The following is an 18560-nucleotide window of genomic DNA, read 5'->3' as shown; positions in this document are numbered from 1 at the left end:
GAATGTTTAAAAAGTAATCTAGTAGAGCACCAAAGAAAGTGTCAATAATGGAACTTGAATTTTCCTTGGTAGGGTCAATGTATATACACTACTGTCACAACCTTACTCTTTCTTAAGGGGGAGAACTTTACCCATGGATCCTACTACTGCAGCAGCCTTGGCTGCTGGTATTTATGCCTGTGACCCTACAATTCTACTGTCTTGCCATAGTTGTACTCTCCCCTCTCCTTCCACCAATGGCAGTCAATCTTCAAAGCTAATGCCCTGTGTGGGGGCCTGGAATAAAAAGTTCTGTTCTGACAAGGATGAGCTGAGACTAGCAGATTATTTAAACTAAGAGACACAGAAGATGCCGATGTGTCATGGACATCAGAAAGTAAAGGACATGGGGCGCCTGGGTGGCTCAGTTGGTTAAGAGTTTGCCTTTGGGTCAGGTCATGCTCCTGGAGTCCTGGAATCAAGCCCTACATTGGGCTCACTGCTCAGCAGGGAGTCTGCTTTCCCCCCCCCCTCTCTGTCTGCCATTTCCCCTGCTTGTGCTCTCTCTCTCTCTGTGTCAAATGAATAAATAAAATCAAGAAAGAAAGAAAGAAAGAAAGAAAGAAAGAAAGAAAGAAAGAAAGAAAGAAAGACTAAAGAACAATTACTATGGACCAAATAATAATGATGACTATTGTCATCTGGCACACCTGGCACTTTTCATTCTTCATCTCATTTCATAACAACAACAATGACAGGTAACATTTACTCTATGCCAGCTCGAGTCTAAGTACTGCTACTATATTATTTCTTTTCATCCTCATAACAACCATGAGATGGGAACTACCTACTGTCATCACTATTTTGAAGTGTGAGAAACAGGCTTGGAATGATCACATAAATGTGTCGAAAGTCAGCCACACACATGCTAAGATTATCTTCATTTTAAGATAAGGAAACTGAGACGGAAAGAGGGTAAGTAAATCACCACAGATACTAAATGAGTAAGTGAAGACAAGATTCAACCCCATTGGGCTTAACTCCCCAGGCCACTGCTCGGACCACGGCCCAGGCTGTCATATGGACAGTAAGTATATGAGGGAGCTGCTGGGGGAAGAAACGAGAAGAGAGCGGATGCACAATAAAGAACCAAAGGAAGGATGGTGGCAGAGGTGACAGCGTAGTCAAACTTGAGCCGCCTCAAGCTGGCCTACCTGCTCTTGTCCTGAGCCCCATGCAACCTGTGTTTTTCTAACAGGTTCCCTTTTCCCTACGGCAACCTGACTGCCTCAGCCTCTGGGCTGTGAAACCAAAGGAGCTCTCCTTAGAAAAGTCTACACATCATTCTAGCCTTCACATCCCTTCTGTGGGGCCTCAGATAGGTTACCAAACCTGTATTATGAAACTACCCACCTACCAGCATCATAAAACAAGGCCTGGATTGTGAAAGAGAGTTGACTTGGGTGAAGGGATGAGCTGTCGTCTAACTAAAGTAAGCAAAGAGAATTCTGAATGCTAACCTTCCAGATACACAATGAAGGCAACCCAACCCTGCCCCCACCCCAGTAAATTCTACCTTTGTTCCTCTTAAGGTGACCTACTGACTTGTCACAGGAAATTCTTTCTCTGTTCCTGTCAGAGCCATAAATAAAGAACAACTCATACTGTCTACCATTCTGAGCTTTACACTCGCCTGGGTGTAAAAGCTGTTATTAAAAAAAACTTAATCAACTTAAACTTGATTAAGTTTTTTACAATGCAATTATCTAAAAAAAAATAATGAAGAACAAAAACCAAATTTCATCAAAGGATAAGGCAGTCTGATGCACACATGCCATGCAATATAAACAATTATGAACAGAATGTTTTGACCTTTTGAGCTAATTCACAGTGAAGTCTTGGCCCAGGCATATATTTATTTTGTTTTTAAGTTACATTGAGCAGGACTCTCCCCTCCATCCTCTTATGGGATTCCCCCAGCTGGAGGATCCAAGTGGAATAAGAGAGTTCCAGCATTATTTATGTCATGAGTTAAGCAAACATGAAGTACACAGAAGAGTCCAAAATCAGAATTCTGTATGCCTGCAAGATTAGAGTTGCTCAGAGTAGGGGAAAGACGTAAACTAAGATGAATTTATTTTGTAGCACTATTCTCTCAGACCCACAGAATATACAATCTTAATAATGTCTCGGGTCAAAAAAGCCTTCTCTATCCTCATATAAACTGTCCTGCCACACAAAGACCTGAACACGGAAAAAAACAACAAAAAGAATCTTAAAATCTTTACCTTGTTCATTGTTTCCTCCATTAAGCAGGAGTTCATCATTTTGCCTTTTCAATTCTGTTATATATTTAAAGGCTTGGTCCAGGATCATATTCTTGCTCTGCCAGAGAGAATTAACCATTTAAAAGTTTCACTGAGGAGTAAGAACTTGCCAGAAGAAACTTAAAGCTTTGGTTTTCATCACCAGCATTTCATCATCAAATGCTCCTACTATTCATTTCTCATTTATTAAGTATTATTGAGCATCTATTATGTGTCAGGCTCTGTTCTAGTTACTGGGGAATATAATAAACAAAATAAAGACAAAATTCCTGACCTTCAGGAATTTTATATATATACATATATATATATAAAATCAGATGGTAGTGCTAAGTGCTATGAAGAAAAAATAAAGCAAGGTGAAGAGGGGGCCAGAGAGATGGCAGAGGTCATTCTGTTCTATGGACTGACTGTTTCTGTCTCCCTGTAATTCATGTTGAAACCCTGATCCCTGATATGATGGTATTTGGAGGTGGGCCTTTGGCAGATAGATCGATCCCTCATGAATGAGATCAGTGCCCTTAGAAGAAAAGACATGAGAGAAGTGATCGCACTCTCTGTCATGCAAGAATATAACCAGGAAAAGAGCATACACCAGGAACTGAATCAGCTGGCACCTTGATCTTAGACTTTGCAGCCTCCAGAACTGTGAGAAATACATTTCTATCGTTTAAACCACCCAGTCTGTGCTATTTTCCTTATTGGAGCCCAAGCTAAGACATTGTACTATAATCTATTTTGCATATGGAGGTTGGAAAAGGCCTCTCTTGTAAGGCAAAGCAAAAATCTGAAGGAAGTACAAGGAAGTATTCCCCCTGGATAGATGGAGGAAGAGGGGCCAGGTCTTAGGATCAGCAAGGGCAAAGGCCCCCAAGCGGGGCTGTGCTCGTATATTGGAGGGACAGTGGTGAGGTGAGTGGAACAAAAGTAAAGTATCCAGGGGGAAGAGTGGTAGTAGAAGAGACCAGAAAGGGCCTTCAAGGCCATGGAAAGATTTTAGACTTAGACCCATTCTAGAGGCAACTGCCCTAAAGTTACTTGTGTATCCGTCCTGAAATGTTCTATGCTGATACATGGATCCTTTAAATAGACAGTGAGTGGCTCAGTCAGTTGGGCATCTGCCTTCAGCTCAGGTCATGATCTCAGAGTCCTGGGATCAAGCCCCACATTGGGCTCCCTGCTCAGTAGGGGAGTCTGTTTCTTCCTGTCCCCACTTTTGCACTCTTTTGTTCACTCTCTCAAATAAATAAAATCATTTTTAAAAATTGAGGGGACCAGTAGAAAGATTCTTCTTATGCAGTAATACAAATTAACCCCCTCCCACACACACACACACACACACACCCTATGAAGCTGGATGACTTCCCCTTCTTGCCCCAACTGCAGGAGACAAGTTTATTTTCTGTGAAATTTGAATCAGAGAATTTTGACCTCAGGGATGTTTGGCACAGAAGTGGACAAGATTAAGCAACTCAGTGAAGACAGGAGGGTAAAGTAAAATTCTGCCTGCTAAAGCATGAGACTCTCCTGCACCCCTTCCCTGACCCAGGTCCCAGAATATGGCAACCAGCCTTATACGCCTCTTCCCACCCTTTCCACTTCTAGATAAGGGGCTGAAGGACTCTTCTTTGGAAAATAAAAGTTAATAGTTATTCCCAAAATTAAACAAGCTACCAATATTGATATTTTTTAGTGCCATAAAAACAACAACACTAGCCTACTACTTAATCACTCAAAAGTTAGGGCACCGAAGTCAAGCCTATCCAAGCAGTTTTTTAATGCTTCATTCTCGAATATAAGAAAACAGCTAAGTATCACTAAACAGTTAAGGAAAGTCTCCAAATCAAAGACAAAACATCAAAACAAAATGGAAAAAAGAAAATCAGAAGAAACAAAAACAAAAAGAAAAAAATTTAAAAACCTATACAACATTCTCAGAAATGACATGATATTGTATTGTATTCATAACCAAATATGTAATATGAAAAAGAACAAAAAAAAATAAGAAAAAGACTCTTGAAAATTAAAAATATGAGAGCTGAAATTAAAAACAGAAGAGTTGGAAAAGACCAATCAATTGAGACTGAAGAAGGGCAGAGGTTCCAGAAGTCTCAAAGGAAAAAGAGAAAATGGTAGTCATGGTACACTTGACTATGTAGAAACTCTAAAGAGACCACTGAAAGTGCGGGAAGAACTAAAGATAGGTACAGAGAGAGGTGCCATGCCTGGATGGCTCAGTCAGCATGGGACTACTGAAAGTGTGGAAAGAACTAAAGATAGATAGAGAGGTGCCTGGATCGCTCAGTCAGTAGAACATGGGACTCTTGATCTCAGGGTTGTGAGTTCAAGCCCCATGCTAGATAAAGAGCTTACTTAAAAATTAAAAATAAATTTTAAAAATTTAAATAAATAAATAACAAGATAGGTATATGATAAGCAAATGAAAATAACAAGGCAATTATTAACCCCCAAAACACAAAACATAATAATAGTACTCCTTGGCCTACCACACACAATATTTTCAGTCTTAAAAACATAAAAACTGAATACTGATTTAATTAAAAGTTGGAGTAGAATTATATTGGAGGATTAGACTAGGGAAGCAAAGGGGAAAAGCATGATAGGAAGTCCATAGATAAAATCTAAAATAGAAAAATGAAGATATAGTAATATAAGCATATTATTTGAAAATATAAAAGTGAATACCCGAAGAAGCAGCTGAGAATGGATGCTTTTAAGTTGTTGTACTGGACTTGGGAAGCAAGCAGGTCAGACACTAATTGTCATTTTAAGCTTTTTAGTGCTGTTATGTTTATATATTAATTTTCATGTATATTAATTTAATTAAAAATTAACTGAAAAAAGCTAACACACATGCACAAAAAAAAGGCTAACACAAATTATGATATCCCATTATAATGAAAAACTATATAACCATCAAAAAGAAAGGTAATCTTATGAGGAAAACTATCCATAACTAAAAGTGATGTACTATATACCAGTAAGTGAAAATGACAAGACAGGTTATAAAACACCACTTGGGGGATACGTGGGTGGCTCAGTGGTTGAATGTCTGCCTTTGGCTCAGGGTGTGATGCTGGAGTCCCAGGATCGAATCCCACATTGGGCTCACTTCATGGAGCCTGCTTCTCCCTCTGCCTATGTCTCTGTCTCTTTCTCTCTGTGTCTTTATGAATAAATAAATAAAATCTTTCAAAAGAACATAAAACAGCACTTTGTGTGTGTGTATTTTTTTTTTGTGTGTATATATATATATATATATATATGTATGTATGTATTCACATAAATATATATTCCTTGCTTTACAAATATATATATACACATGCATATATATATACACATACATATATATATACATAAAGCAATGTCTGAAGAGATGTGTAACAACATTTTATTTTTTTAATTTATTTTTTTACAACATTTTAATAGTAGTTATGACTTGGGAGTAGAATGTCAATTTATTTTTCAAACTTTTTTATGCCTTCCATATTGTTTCCATTTTATTTTGTTTTGTTTTCAGTGAGCACATTTTATCCTCATTATAAGAGGAAAACAAAAGCTATCTTCTTGAGGGAAAACTGTTCCCTCAAGTTTATTAAAGCAAAACTTTAATAAGCTGAGATTTATGTACCACTGGAGGATGATAGGGCACAGAGAATGAAATAGAGATCTTTAGAAGATTCAAGGTAAGAATTTAAAGATGAAAAATATGATTGACAAAAAATAAAAGAAATGCCTGGTAAACACAATAGCACATAAATAAATGTAATCATGGGACTGAAAAACTCAAGACCTTAAAGATCTAGAAATTATATGATCCTTTTGATCATGTAGAATGCTCCACTAGAAGACTGCTATAAGTATGGGAAAAATTAAAAATAGATATATAGAAAATTAAGCAAAAAAAAACACATTGAAGCAATTATTAACTATATACCAGCATGTATGTGTGGCATGTAGCTAACTATATACCATAAAGGAAAGGAAACAAAAATAATCACTCTGAGCAAAGAAAAAACTTGGGGAGTTATCTGTTCACAAGGAATGAATGAAAATATGAGTGGACTTCTTACCTGCTTCAGGGCAGGGGAACATGGGATCAGCTCTCCTATCCTATTTATTCCAGCATTGATTTTCTTCTTTCTATGCCTCTCCACTAGATAGGGGAGAAAATCCATTTATCAAACCTCATGATACCACTGCCAAAGTTCGTTTTTTTCCTTGAGTAAAGAAATGTTAGGTAAAGAAATCCCTAACAAAATTTTATCAAACAGTTTCTACTGAAGACAAATAACTACAATTAGATTTCTAAGAATGTCGTATTTTAAGTCTAGTACTATAGGAATTGACATAAGTGATACTTTTATTAGCATTTTAAAAACGTGATCTATAATAATTAAGTTAAAATATAAACAGAAGTTGCTAACATGACATTACTGTTAAGCCATTATTGTGTCTCAAGTAATTACTAGAGATTTTACTCTAATGCTTTAGTGATAACTAAAATTTGAGAACCCCTTACAGGATAAGTTACTAAGCAGCTGCCTTTTTACATGAGCAAGTGAGACCTACTTAGTTAGATTCCAGAACCTTAAAACACTGTTCAGGATGATTAGAAGGCATTTTTCATATAGAACTAATAACTATTATTTATGCCTCAAAATTTCTACAGAGCTTTGTCTATTCATTTTGGCCACATAGGATTTTTCTCATCTAAGAAACTGAGCAACTGACAACATCTTAATCAAATTAAGCAAGTATTCTGGGTTTACATGCTAAGACTTTAAAGATCATACGGAAGGGTCAAGAGAGTACAAGATGATCTAAATACTTTCAATAAGACACTATAAGTAGAAACATTATAGTCTTGGTTATTTTCTCTCAGAAAGGTTCTGAAACCTTCCTTTCTTACAAGATGCCAGTACTTCTAAGAGGATGATCTTGCATATTGACCATAGGCAGGCCTTGTTTTGTAAAATACATACTTTTTGCTTCGTAGTCTAGCAGTAAAGATAGCTTTTCAATGATATCTAATTACTCTCTCAAAATAAATTACTATCAGGACATATTTATGACACCATCTGAGTTGATTCCAATAAAAATATTTAGCTTCTATGGTCAAGAAAGATTAAATTCATTTGGCCAAAAGACAGCAAAGCAATAAAGTATAACTCACTTTTCTTCTGACTTCTCTAACAATAGTATTTGTTTTTATCTAAGAGTGGATTTTAAATGTGTGGAGGTGGAAAAAAAAAAAAAACCCAACATTAAGACTCTACCCACAGTGATAAAGGGGAATTCAAAAGCAGGAAATTCCCATTTTGGGGACCAGCAATAATTCCAACAGTGTTCACCACCTCTTTCCATAGACAAAAATTCCCCAGGGACCTTTCCTTAAGGAAAGAAAGATATCATTTATAGAGTAATAGATATTAACTTCTAAAATATTTTGTTTTAGATCTGGACTATAGCCCCTAAAAAATAAAATGTTTTAAAATGTACCAAATTTTAAAAGCATGCACAACTACTTCTATGTTTATCCAGCTTTGGCCAATAATTTTGATATCTGACATAAAATCAAATCTTTCTTTTCTACATTTTTTCCTATAATTGAGGACTCCACAACTTCATTTAAGACTGTTCACATTTCGGGACACTTGGGTGGCTCAGTGGTTGAGCGTCTGCCTTCTACTCTGGTCATGATCCCAGGTTCCGAGGATCCAGTCCCACATCAGGCTCTCAACAGGGAGTCTGCTTCTCCCTCTGCCTATGTCTCTGCCTCTCTCTCTATGTCTCTCATGAATAAAGAAAGAAAATCTTTAAAAAAAAAAAAAAAGACTGTTGACAGTTCAAGGACCTTTAATATCTACAGCCTGCTGCTCATCTCTCCCCTATTCCTCTAGGCAACCAGCCACCTCTGGAATTTCTGCAAAGACACATACTCTTTGTTCCATTTGGAAGAGGTAGAACTGGAGTTCTTCAGTGAGTGAAATCACTTAAAACACTAGTTCCAGGGGCATATTAATCTTTAATTTATCTAAATAGACAATGAATCAGAAGATAGTAAGAAGGAGGCCATCTTCATGAGATTTGAGGGGCGTTATGTCAATTAAACAATAAAGGAACAAAAATAGTAAGGAACATTTTCCTAAAATATCATGAATCATGATTCTATGCTTGTAACATAGAAACTTTTTTTTTTTTTAAAGATTTTATTTATTTATTTATTCATAGAGACACAGAGAGAGAATGAGAGGCAGAGACACAGGCAGAGGGAGAAGCAGGCTCCATGCAGGGAGCCCGATGTGGGACTCGATCCAGGGTCTTCAGGATCACGCCCCGGGCTGCAGGCGGCACTAAACCGCTGCGCCACCGGGGCTGCCCTGTAACATAGAAACTTACAAGCAACTACAGTATGCCTTCATTTTGAGTGCAAAAAGTGCTATCAAATAAAATTTAAATTGTTGTTTCTACCTGCATTGTGTGTCTCTCGGTTTTTCTTTCTGAAACAGAAAGTACAGATAAAAGAACATGAAAATTATGGGAATATATTTTTAACCACTTTTTATTTTGAGAACCATAAAAATAAATTTTATGAATTTGTATTTGTGGTATTAACAAGAAACCATCTGAAGAAACATTTTCTTAATATATATTATGGTGTGAAAACCTAACTGCAGATAAATTGATACAAATTTAGAATCTACAATTTCTAGAAGTAACTAATTCTCTATTCTTCCACACCCAGAAATCATTGGTTGGCAAGTAAATTAATCACTGAAAAAACTTTAACTATTTGAAAAATGTAATTAAAGAACTAGTTAAAGACAGGTAAATTTTAACTTTATACTCCTTTCTGTAAATCTGTATTTATTTATCCACACATATTTCTGAAGAGTAACAGTTTTCCAGGCACCAAATATAAGTTCCCTAAGGATTACCTATTTAGCAAAGTAGGGATTCATTCTGCTTATTTGCCCAAACTATATTATTTTGGGACCAAAACTACATACCTGTGCTGTTTTTTTGTAGGAGTCTCATTCTCTGTCATTTCTGGCATGATTACAGTGATAGGAACCTACAAGGCATGGAAAGACCACCAGAAAGTTTAAAGTTATACTAATATGTTAGAGAAATTGATTAATAGTAAGTTGGTTTGAATATCAAAATGCTAAAAAATAAAAGTGACATCATGAAAAAGCACTGGCTTAGCTGTCGTGGAGAGAAAAAAAGTATAAGAAAACAGGACAAAAAACATAATCAGCAGATGGAGAGCATGGTGAAAGTCAAATGTGAGGTGTATCCAGAAAGTGCTTGAGAAGACTGGAATAGAAAAAGATCATTATGCAGTTAGAAATCTAGAAAGGTTTAAAGGCAGTGTGGATTTGTGCAAGACCTGGAAAGACAGGTAAAACATACTTGAGTTGGCAGAGGATGTTCTTTGTTCATGATACTGTTTGAAGTGTTCTACAGAATTTAAACTAGAACAATGGTCCTCCTCTCTGAACACAGAAAAAACAAAAGTGACAGGCACACAAACATGTAATATTCTATCCATGGAAGCAGCCACTCACTCAATTCATTCATTTGTTTGCTAGCCTTTCTCAAACTGCTAGAAGTCTTATGTTATCCTTCAGGAGTCATTAAACTCTGGGTAGAAGTATGAAAATTCTATTTGTATTTAAAATGTCAGGATAGTATGTTGGCAAATTGAACACCAATAAAAAATAAATTTATTATTAAAAAAATAAAAATAAAATGTCAGGATACAGGATGCCCTGAGGGGCTCAGTGGTTAAGCATCTGCCTTTGCTTCAGGGCGTGATCCTGGAGTCCTGGGATGGAGTTCCACATCAGGCTTCCTACGTGGAGCCTGCTTCTCCCTCTGCCTATGTCTCTGCCTCTCTATGTCTTTCATGAGTGAATGAATAAAATCTTTAAAAAAAAATTTTAAAAATTGAAAAAAAATGTCAGGATGCTAAAGAATATACGTATTATAGGGAAATATATTCATATGCCAAATACATGAATGCAAATACATGAAAAAATTAGTCATAGTTATGTAAGGCTAACAAAATTATAGGTGATTTCTTTCTCTTCTCTGATTTTCAAGAATTTCATAATGAAAACCTGAATGCTTTTAGATCTCAGGGACTGACAGCCTTTTAAAAGTGGTCTGTCCAGTTGGGATACCTGTTCTGGTACACTGAAGGAGGTGCAAGTGCAGTTTCCCATTTTCGGAGTGTGGAATTGGAAGTCAGAAAGCATGAGCTTAGGGGTGACTTGGTGGTTAAGAGTCCAGCTCTCGATTTCAGCTCAGGCCATGATCTGAGGGTTGTGGGATCGAGCCCATGTAGGTCCCTCACTAGGCATGGAGCCTGCTTGGGATCCTCTATCCCTTTGCCCCTCTTCCCACTCTCTAGTGTGCAGGCACCTGCATGTAGGCTCTCTCTTTATAAATAAATAAATAAATAAATAAATAAATAAATAAATAAATAAATAAACAAACAAACAAATAAATAAATGAGAAAGAAAAACAGAAAGCATGGGTTTCAAATCTGGTTCTGCCATTTCCTAGCTGTGAGGTTCTGGGCAAGCTAGATAGCCTCTTGGAATCTCAGATACTCAGATGTTTCGTCTACAAAATGGATCATAATCAAAGCATCTAGACCATTGGCTTATTTTGAGAAAGGAATGAAAAATGAAGGGGGAACACAGCAGCACGGTGCCTAGCAGCAAAAAGAATTCGACAAATGTTAGCTATGAATAATAACGAAGGTATTTCAGGTGTAGCTTTGGCCCTGGAAAGGTGGAGGAAGGGTCCTGGAAAATAAGTAGAAGTGAATGCTGACAAGCTAATGACAGAAGTACTGGCTGAAGCAGCCCAAGGAGAAGTGTGCACTCAAGACTCACTGCCAGCAGCTTATTTCACCTTCTCCCTAACATCTGGGATGGCACACATCTGCCTATAAGCAACACACTCACATTAGATAAACACATAATGATGACATGGGATATATGAGTCAATAAAGAAATCCCTGTCACCTTTCTCACCCAAAGGCTTGCAGAATTTCTTTCACTTTTGATTCCTGGCTTCCAACGCCTCCCGTCTCTGATCCAAATCTATCATCTTCTGCCAGAAGATGGTCTATAAGTTCTGTTTTCTTCTTACTACACAAGAGAAAAATCAGTGGATGTTTATAGTTGCTAGGTTTCCATTAGCACCACATAAAAACAAGGTCTGGCAACCTATGGCATGCAGATTTTTAGTGGCATACAGAAGGACCCTGAATTCTCCCTACCACTTGAGAGCTAATGAATGTACTTGCTATAAAAAGTCACTCTCCAGTGGGTTGCCCATGTGCCCCACCCCCCTAAAAAATGGTAGCAAGTACCTATAGCCATTGGATGGTTCCCAGGAGATTCTTTTCTCTCAGACATGCTCCCTGCCCCTCAAGTTCTTACTTTACTCCACCTGGGTCCTACGCTAAGCTCTGACCTCAATTCTAAAATTATCTTCCCTCAATTTCCTACTTCCCTCTTCTCTGTTGTGATAGTGACTGAGAATTTACTCAAGGGTCTCCCCGGAGGGCAGTGACACTAGAAGACAGCCTTTAGATTGGTGCATTCTATAGGCTCTGAAACATGTGCATTTGGGGGCTTCTTCCCTAAGGAGAAGTGCTGGGTAGGGCCCAGGAATCTGTATTTTCAACAAGGTGCTAGTTAAAAACTACAAATTGTCAGCCCATCCCCCACCCCACCCACTGAATCAGTCACTAAGGGACGTATTTTAATCTTTAAGGGAGGAGACTGAAATTTAATGAATGCCCCCAGGAGATTCCTATCAGGAAAATTTAGAAAGGCAGGTATCTTTAGTTGGTGGAATTTCAGGCATCTGACTGATAGCCTATCCTGGGGGCGGGTGGGCAGGGGAAGGGGGCATATTATTTGGGATGTGTCAAGAGAGCTGAACATATAATTTCACCTATAAACCCATAAGGTCAGATTTCCTGTATATCCATGAGTCAGCATTTGGTCATTTGTGTCACAGTTCTAGTTGTTCCTCTGGAGCACTTTTGAAAGTTTGTAGCTTCATGTTCCATTTAAGATGCATGAAGTTCCAATCTTCTTAACATCTAGAATCTTAAATTAAGTAATACTAGAGGCCTATCACATAAGTAAACATATTCATTGCATGGGGGTGGGGGGAGGTGGGAGGCAGGGATTTACCTGAAAGGTATATCAGCCAGTTTACACAATGTCACTATAAAGATCTATCTCAAACCACATTTTAACCAATTCAATTACATCTATCAATGCACAATTGTTTCCATACATTACTCCTGATATTAAAATTGCATTCCTCACATTAAAAAAGAACACTTATTGAAATAATAAACTATATAATATTGCCATACATCTTTATCCACGGATTCATTAACCTCCTAATAAGGAAATGTTACTTTTAATACAATATTTATATAATTAAATACGAATCTTGCTACAAAATACTTTAAAATATTTAAAGTGCCACCATGAATTTTTTTTTTTTTTTTTTTTTTTTTATGATAGTCACACAGAGAGAGAGAGAGAGAGAGAGAGAGGCAGAGACATAGGCAGAGGGAGAAGCAGGCTCCATGCACCGGGAGCCCGACGTGGGATTCGATCCCGGGTCTCCAGGATCGTGCCCTGGGCCAAAGGCAGGGGCCAAACCGCCACCATGAATTTTTAAAGAAAAATTTCAAAATGTTAATTAGTAATCTATGAATTACTGTTTTTTATAGGAAGAAAGAATTATTTCTGAAGTTAGTTAAATCCAACGGTTCTCAAAGCATAGTTCTGAGATCAATTGCATCAAAATCACAACTTTTAAAACTGCCTTTGACCCTTGCAGGAAAATTTACACATGGTAAAATGCACAATTCTTAAGTGTTAACATTCAGTGAGTGCTGACTAATGCACACACCTGTGTGCCCAACTCCTATCAAGGTACAGAACATTACCATCACTGGAGTAAGTTCTCATGACATTACCTAATCGATACCTTCCCCTACACCCACAAAGACAACCAGTGTTCTCATTTTTTTCAGCACTGAACTTTATAATGCATTAACTGAGGATTCTGTTGTGTCAAGCTTTCACTAAGCATAATGTTTCTGAAATTTATTCAGCAGTTTGTTCCTTTTTTTTGCTAAGTATCAATGTATAATTGTGTGGGAGTTTATAGTTCAGTTTGTTTACTCACTTTTCTGTTGATGAACACCTGGGCTGTGTTTTGGCCACTATGAATAAAGTTTTGGCCACCCATGAACATTCTTGTGTAACATTTTTCATGGATATAGTCTTTCTTTCTGTTGAGTAAATATCTAGGAATGGAAATGCTTATTATATACCCTACAGTTCTACTCCTAAGGATCTACCCAAGAGAAAAAAAGTATCTCCACAAAAAAGACTTCTGCAGATTTTATTTATTTGAGAGAGAGTGAGAGCAAGAGAGATCTTAGAAGGAGATGGAGAAGCAGACTCGCTCGCCCCGGAGTGGAGAGCCTGATGCAAGGCTTGATCCCAGGACCCTGAGCCGAGATCATGACTTGAGCTGAAGATAGATGCTTAACCAACTGAGCCACCCAGGTGTCCCCTCAAAAAGACTTCTATAAGAAGGTTTGTCACACTTTCCCCAGAGTGACACTACCATTTTGCACTCCCATCCAAAATTAAGAGTTCAGGTTCCTCCAAATCCTTCCAACACTGGGTTGTGTCTGCCTGCCTATTCATTTCAACCATTCTGGTCGGTATATAGTAGAATCTCATTATAGTTCAATTTTCATTTCCTACATGACTGCTAATATTGAATACTTTTTTAATGTGCATATCAAGACCATTTGTAGGTCTTATTTTGTATGCTCATATCTTTTTGCCAGTTTTTTAAATTGGACTGTTTATCCTCTTATTATTGACTTATAGAAAATCTTCATATATATACTGAGTCACTTATATCTTCTGGATATTTGTCCTTTGTCTGAAATATAATTTGCAAATATTTTCTCCCATTATGTGGTATACCTATGCATTTTCTTAATTGTGTCTTTTGGTAAGCAAAAGTTCTTGATGAAGTAAAACTTATACCAATTTTTAATTATGATGATTCCTTTTGTGCCTAAGAAACCTTTACTCATCCCCAAGATATTCTCCTATGATTGCTTCTACAGGGTTTATGATATTGTCATATTTAGATCAATGATCCATATTATATAAGGCAGGAGGTAGGGGTTAAAATTCATTTTTTTTCCATAGGATTAGTTGTCCCAACACCATTTGTTGAAAGGATTTCCTTTCCTCAATGGTTACTTTATTAAAAATCAAATGTGTATTATTACTGCAGTTCCATTTCTAGGCTCTCTGTTCTTTTGTATCTTTTCTGAGCTTCCTTATGCTACTACCACACAGTACTAAGCATATGTTTAAAATATAGATTCCAAAAAATAAAATAAAATATAGATTCCTATGCCCCACCCCAGACCTAATGAATTGGAATCTTAGGAAGGACAAGTCCAGAAATATGATGTTCTAACTAGCTTCCTAGTTGATTTTTTTGCACTATAAAGTTTGAGAAGTGCATTATTTTAATACTGTTCCTCTAAAACTGATACAAATCAATAAGCTCACAAACCAATGAATCCACATGAGAACAACAGTGAACCTGGAATTAGGGAAATGAGCTCTCTAGATTTGCTACTCAAAAGCTAGGTATTATTTTATTTATTACTACTTAGGGCCCAAATTTCTTAACATGTAAAACAGAGGAGAGGACTAGACTCAATCATAGGTATGGATTGAATGCCCACACTGTGTAGGAATTATAAAGATGAAAAAGGCAAGTCTTCCCTCAGGAAGAACACAGTCTAGATCAGGGCTTTCCAAAAGAACTTTGTGAAGTGGAAATATTCTGTATCTGTGCTGTCCATATGGTCGCCGTTGATCACATGTGGGTATTATTAAATGCTTGAAATGTGGCTAGTGAGACCATGGAATTAACTTTTAATTTTATGTAATTTTAAGTAATTTAAATTAAATAGTTACATGTAGCTAGCGGTTACCATATTGGGCAGCACAGGGAATTTTAAAAATCATTTAAAAGAAGATAAATTTAAAAGTTGGTTAACAAATGTCAACTTCCTAGTTTTGATATATGTCACTACTAGGGGAAAGAACATCACTAGTGCATGGATTCAATAGTACATAACATTTTTGTAACTTTGAATCTATAATTATTTTATTTATTGATTTTTTTTGTTTTTTAAACTATAATTATTTTTTGTTTTTATCAATTTGCCAACATATAGTATAACACGCAGTGCTCATCTCATCATGTGCCCTCCTTAAAGTCTGTCACACAATTACGGTACTCCCCACACCCCCCTCCCCTTCTGCAAACGTTTGTTTGATTCCCAGAGTTAGGAGTCTCTCATGGTTTGTCTTCCTCTGTAATTCTTCCCCAGTTTTCCCCCCTTCCCTTATGGTCCCTTTCACTATTATATTCCACATATGAGTGAAACCATACGGTAACTGTCTTTCTCCAACTAACTTATTTCACTTAGCATAATACCCTCCAGTTCTGTGGATGTAAATGGTAGGTATTCATCCTTTCTGATGGCTGAGGAATATTCCATTGTGTGTGTGTGTGTGTGTGTGTGTGTATATATATATATATATATATATATATATATATATATCACATCTTCTTTATACATTCATCTGTTGAAGAACATCATGGCTCCTTCCACAATTTGGCTATTGTGATCATTGCTGCTATAAACATTGGGGTGCAGGTGTCCCATCATTTCACAACACCTATATCTTTGGGGTAAATACCCAGTAGTGCATGGATATTAATTAGCTTAGCTGTGGTAATCATTTCATAATGTATAAATAGATATCAGATGTTTTCTCACTGTATACCTTAAATATATACAATATTTGTCAATGATACCTTAATAAAACTGGCAAAAATACATGTTTATATTCAAAAGTGTACTTTTACCTCAGATTGCTGGTGGGAATGTAAAATGATATCATTTTGGAAAACAGTTTGGCAGTTCCTCAAATAGGTAAAACATAGAATCACTCTATGATCCAGCGATGCTACCTAGGTATATACCCAAAAGAACTGAAAAAAACTTCACACAAAAACTTGTACACAGATGTTTGTTGCAGCAATACTCATAATAGCAAGTGAACTGAAACAAGCCCAATGCCCATTGAATAACGAATGGATATGTAAAATGTGCTATGTCCACACAAGAGAATATTATGCAGCGATACAAAGATATAAAGTACAGATACATGCTACAGCCTGGGTAACACATGAAAACATTATGTTAAGTGAAAGAAGCCTGACGCAAAAGGTCACATACTGTATAATTCCATTTATATGAAATGCCCAGAAGCAAATCCATAGAGACAGAAAGTAGATTTGTGGTTGTCAGGAGTGGGGAGAGGGAACAAAGGGTGATGGCTAATGGGTAGGAGTTTCTTTTAGGGATGATGCTCTTGAACTGGATTGTGGAGATGACTGCAGAACTTTGTCAATGTGCTCAAAAGCACTGAATTATATGCTTTAAAAGAGTGAGTTTTGTGACACATGAATTATACCTTAATAAAAAATATAGATAAAAAACAAAGGGAAAAAAAAGAGAAAAAAGGGAAAGCAAAAAATTGTGCTACAAATATAAAATGTTTGACATCTCCAGATTTAATCAATGCTCTGTTCATAAACACTTTAAAAATTATTTTGAGACAAATAATGTTATAACTATTTTATACACACAACCTCATCTCAATTTATAAGGTAAGGGGCATTGAAATAATTTAGTAATTTGTCCACATCACACAGCTAAATGGTGAGGCAGGATTCTAATTTAATACTATCTGACTCTACTAAGTCCTTAACTATTTTCATAGTGCTTCTCTACCTCCTCTACCCCATGCAGCAAAAAAAAAAAAAAAAAAAAAAAAGGAAAGAAAAGAAAGAAAAAAAGAAAAGAAAAGAAAAGAAAAGAAAAGAAAAGAAAAGAAAAGAAAAGAAAACACAGTATGGTACATTTTAGCAAAACCATGTCTTCAACTATTATATTCCTTCTGTTTCAATTTATATCTTATTGTCCTGAACAATATAGTGGTAATATCTAGCCCAGAAAACTTATTTTCTCATAAGGCCCCTGCTCACAGAAAATAAAACCTCAATCAGAGGCCATATGCAAATAAAAAGCAACTTGATTTATAGTTTTCTCATAAAACAAAATATTCAAATAATCTGCTTTAGACAGGTGTTAAATTTTTGAAGTAGAATTCTACTGTCAGGCACTATTTAGAAAGACTGAAAAGAAAAAAGAGAGTTCACAATTTTAAAAACTACTACAAATCTACAGTAACCAAGATAGTGTGGTACTGGCATAAAGAAAGACACACAGATCGATGGAATCGAATTAAGAGCCCAGAAATAAACCTTTATATTTGTGGCGAAGTAGTTTTCAATAAAGGTGCCAAAACCATTCAATGGGGGAACAAATAACGTTTTCAACAAATGATGCTGGGGAAATGAGATATTCGCATGCAAGGGAATAAAGTTAGATCCCTATCTTATAACACATACAAAAATTAACTTGGAAAGAATCATATCAAAAAAAAAAAGAAAGAAAGAAAGAATCATATCATGGCTCAACATAATAGCTAACACTTTAAAACTTAGATATGAAACCAAAAGCACAACGACACAAGAAAAATATAAATATATTAGATTTCAAAATTAAAGATTTTTCATGCTCAGAGGACACCATCAAGAAAGTGAAAAAAATAATCCATAGAATGGGAGAAAATATTGACAAATCATGTCTCTAATAAGGAAACTGTATATAGGCTATGTAAAGAACTCTTACAAGTCAATAATTAAAAGACAACCCCCCCCCCAAAAAAAACCCACAACCCAATTTGGGGCGCCTGGATGGCTCCATTCGTTGGGTGTCTGCATTCGGCTCAGGTCATGATCCTGGAGTCCTAGGATTGAGTCCTGCATCAGGCTCCCTACTCAGTGGGGAGCCTGCTTCTCGCCCAGCTCTGTCCCCTGTTCATGTTCTCTCACTTGCTCACTTTCTCAAATAAATAAAATCTTAGGGATCCCTGGGTGGCGCAGGGGTTTAGCGCCTGCCTTTGGCCCGGGGCGCGATCCTGGAGACCCGGG

General features: G+C 36.7%; 1 protein-coding gene across 5 annotated transcripts in view; it reads right to left on the bottom strand.

Moving 5' to 3' along the window:
• Positions 1–18560, bottom strand: part of USF3 (upstream transcription factor family member 3) — a 50150-nt gene that overhangs the window by 12551 nt on the left and 19039 nt on the right. For 2 of the 5 annotated variants that reach the window (XM_077884084.1, XM_077884085.1), the window contains exons 2-6: positions 11369–11494; positions 9338–9402; positions 8799–8827; positions 6398–6480; positions 2268–2364 (exon numbers count right to left, since the gene is read on the bottom strand). In XM_077884084.1, coding sequence (XP_077740210.1) covers positions 2268–2364; positions 6398–6480; positions 8799–8827; positions 9338–9384 — 256 coding nt within the window. In that variant the 5' untranslated portion in view covers positions 9385–9402; positions 11369–11494. The remainder of the gene's footprint in view (positions 1–2267; positions 2365–6397; positions 6481–8798; positions 8828–9337; positions 9403–11368; positions 11495–18560) is intronic. The other 3 variants (XM_077884082.1, XM_077884083.1, XM_077884086.1) reach the window with 2 other exon arrangements.

The sequence above is a fragment of the Canis aureus genome, chromosome 35 (assembly GCF_053574225.1).
Source record: "Canis aureus isolate CA01 chromosome 35, VMU_Caureus_v.1.0, whole genome shotgun sequence".
Lineage (NCBI taxonomy): Eukaryota > Metazoa > Chordata > Mammalia > Carnivora > Canidae > Canis > Canis aureus.
The sequence above is the reverse complement of the archived record's forward strand: the minus strand, read 5'-3'. Positions and strand labels throughout refer to the sequence as shown.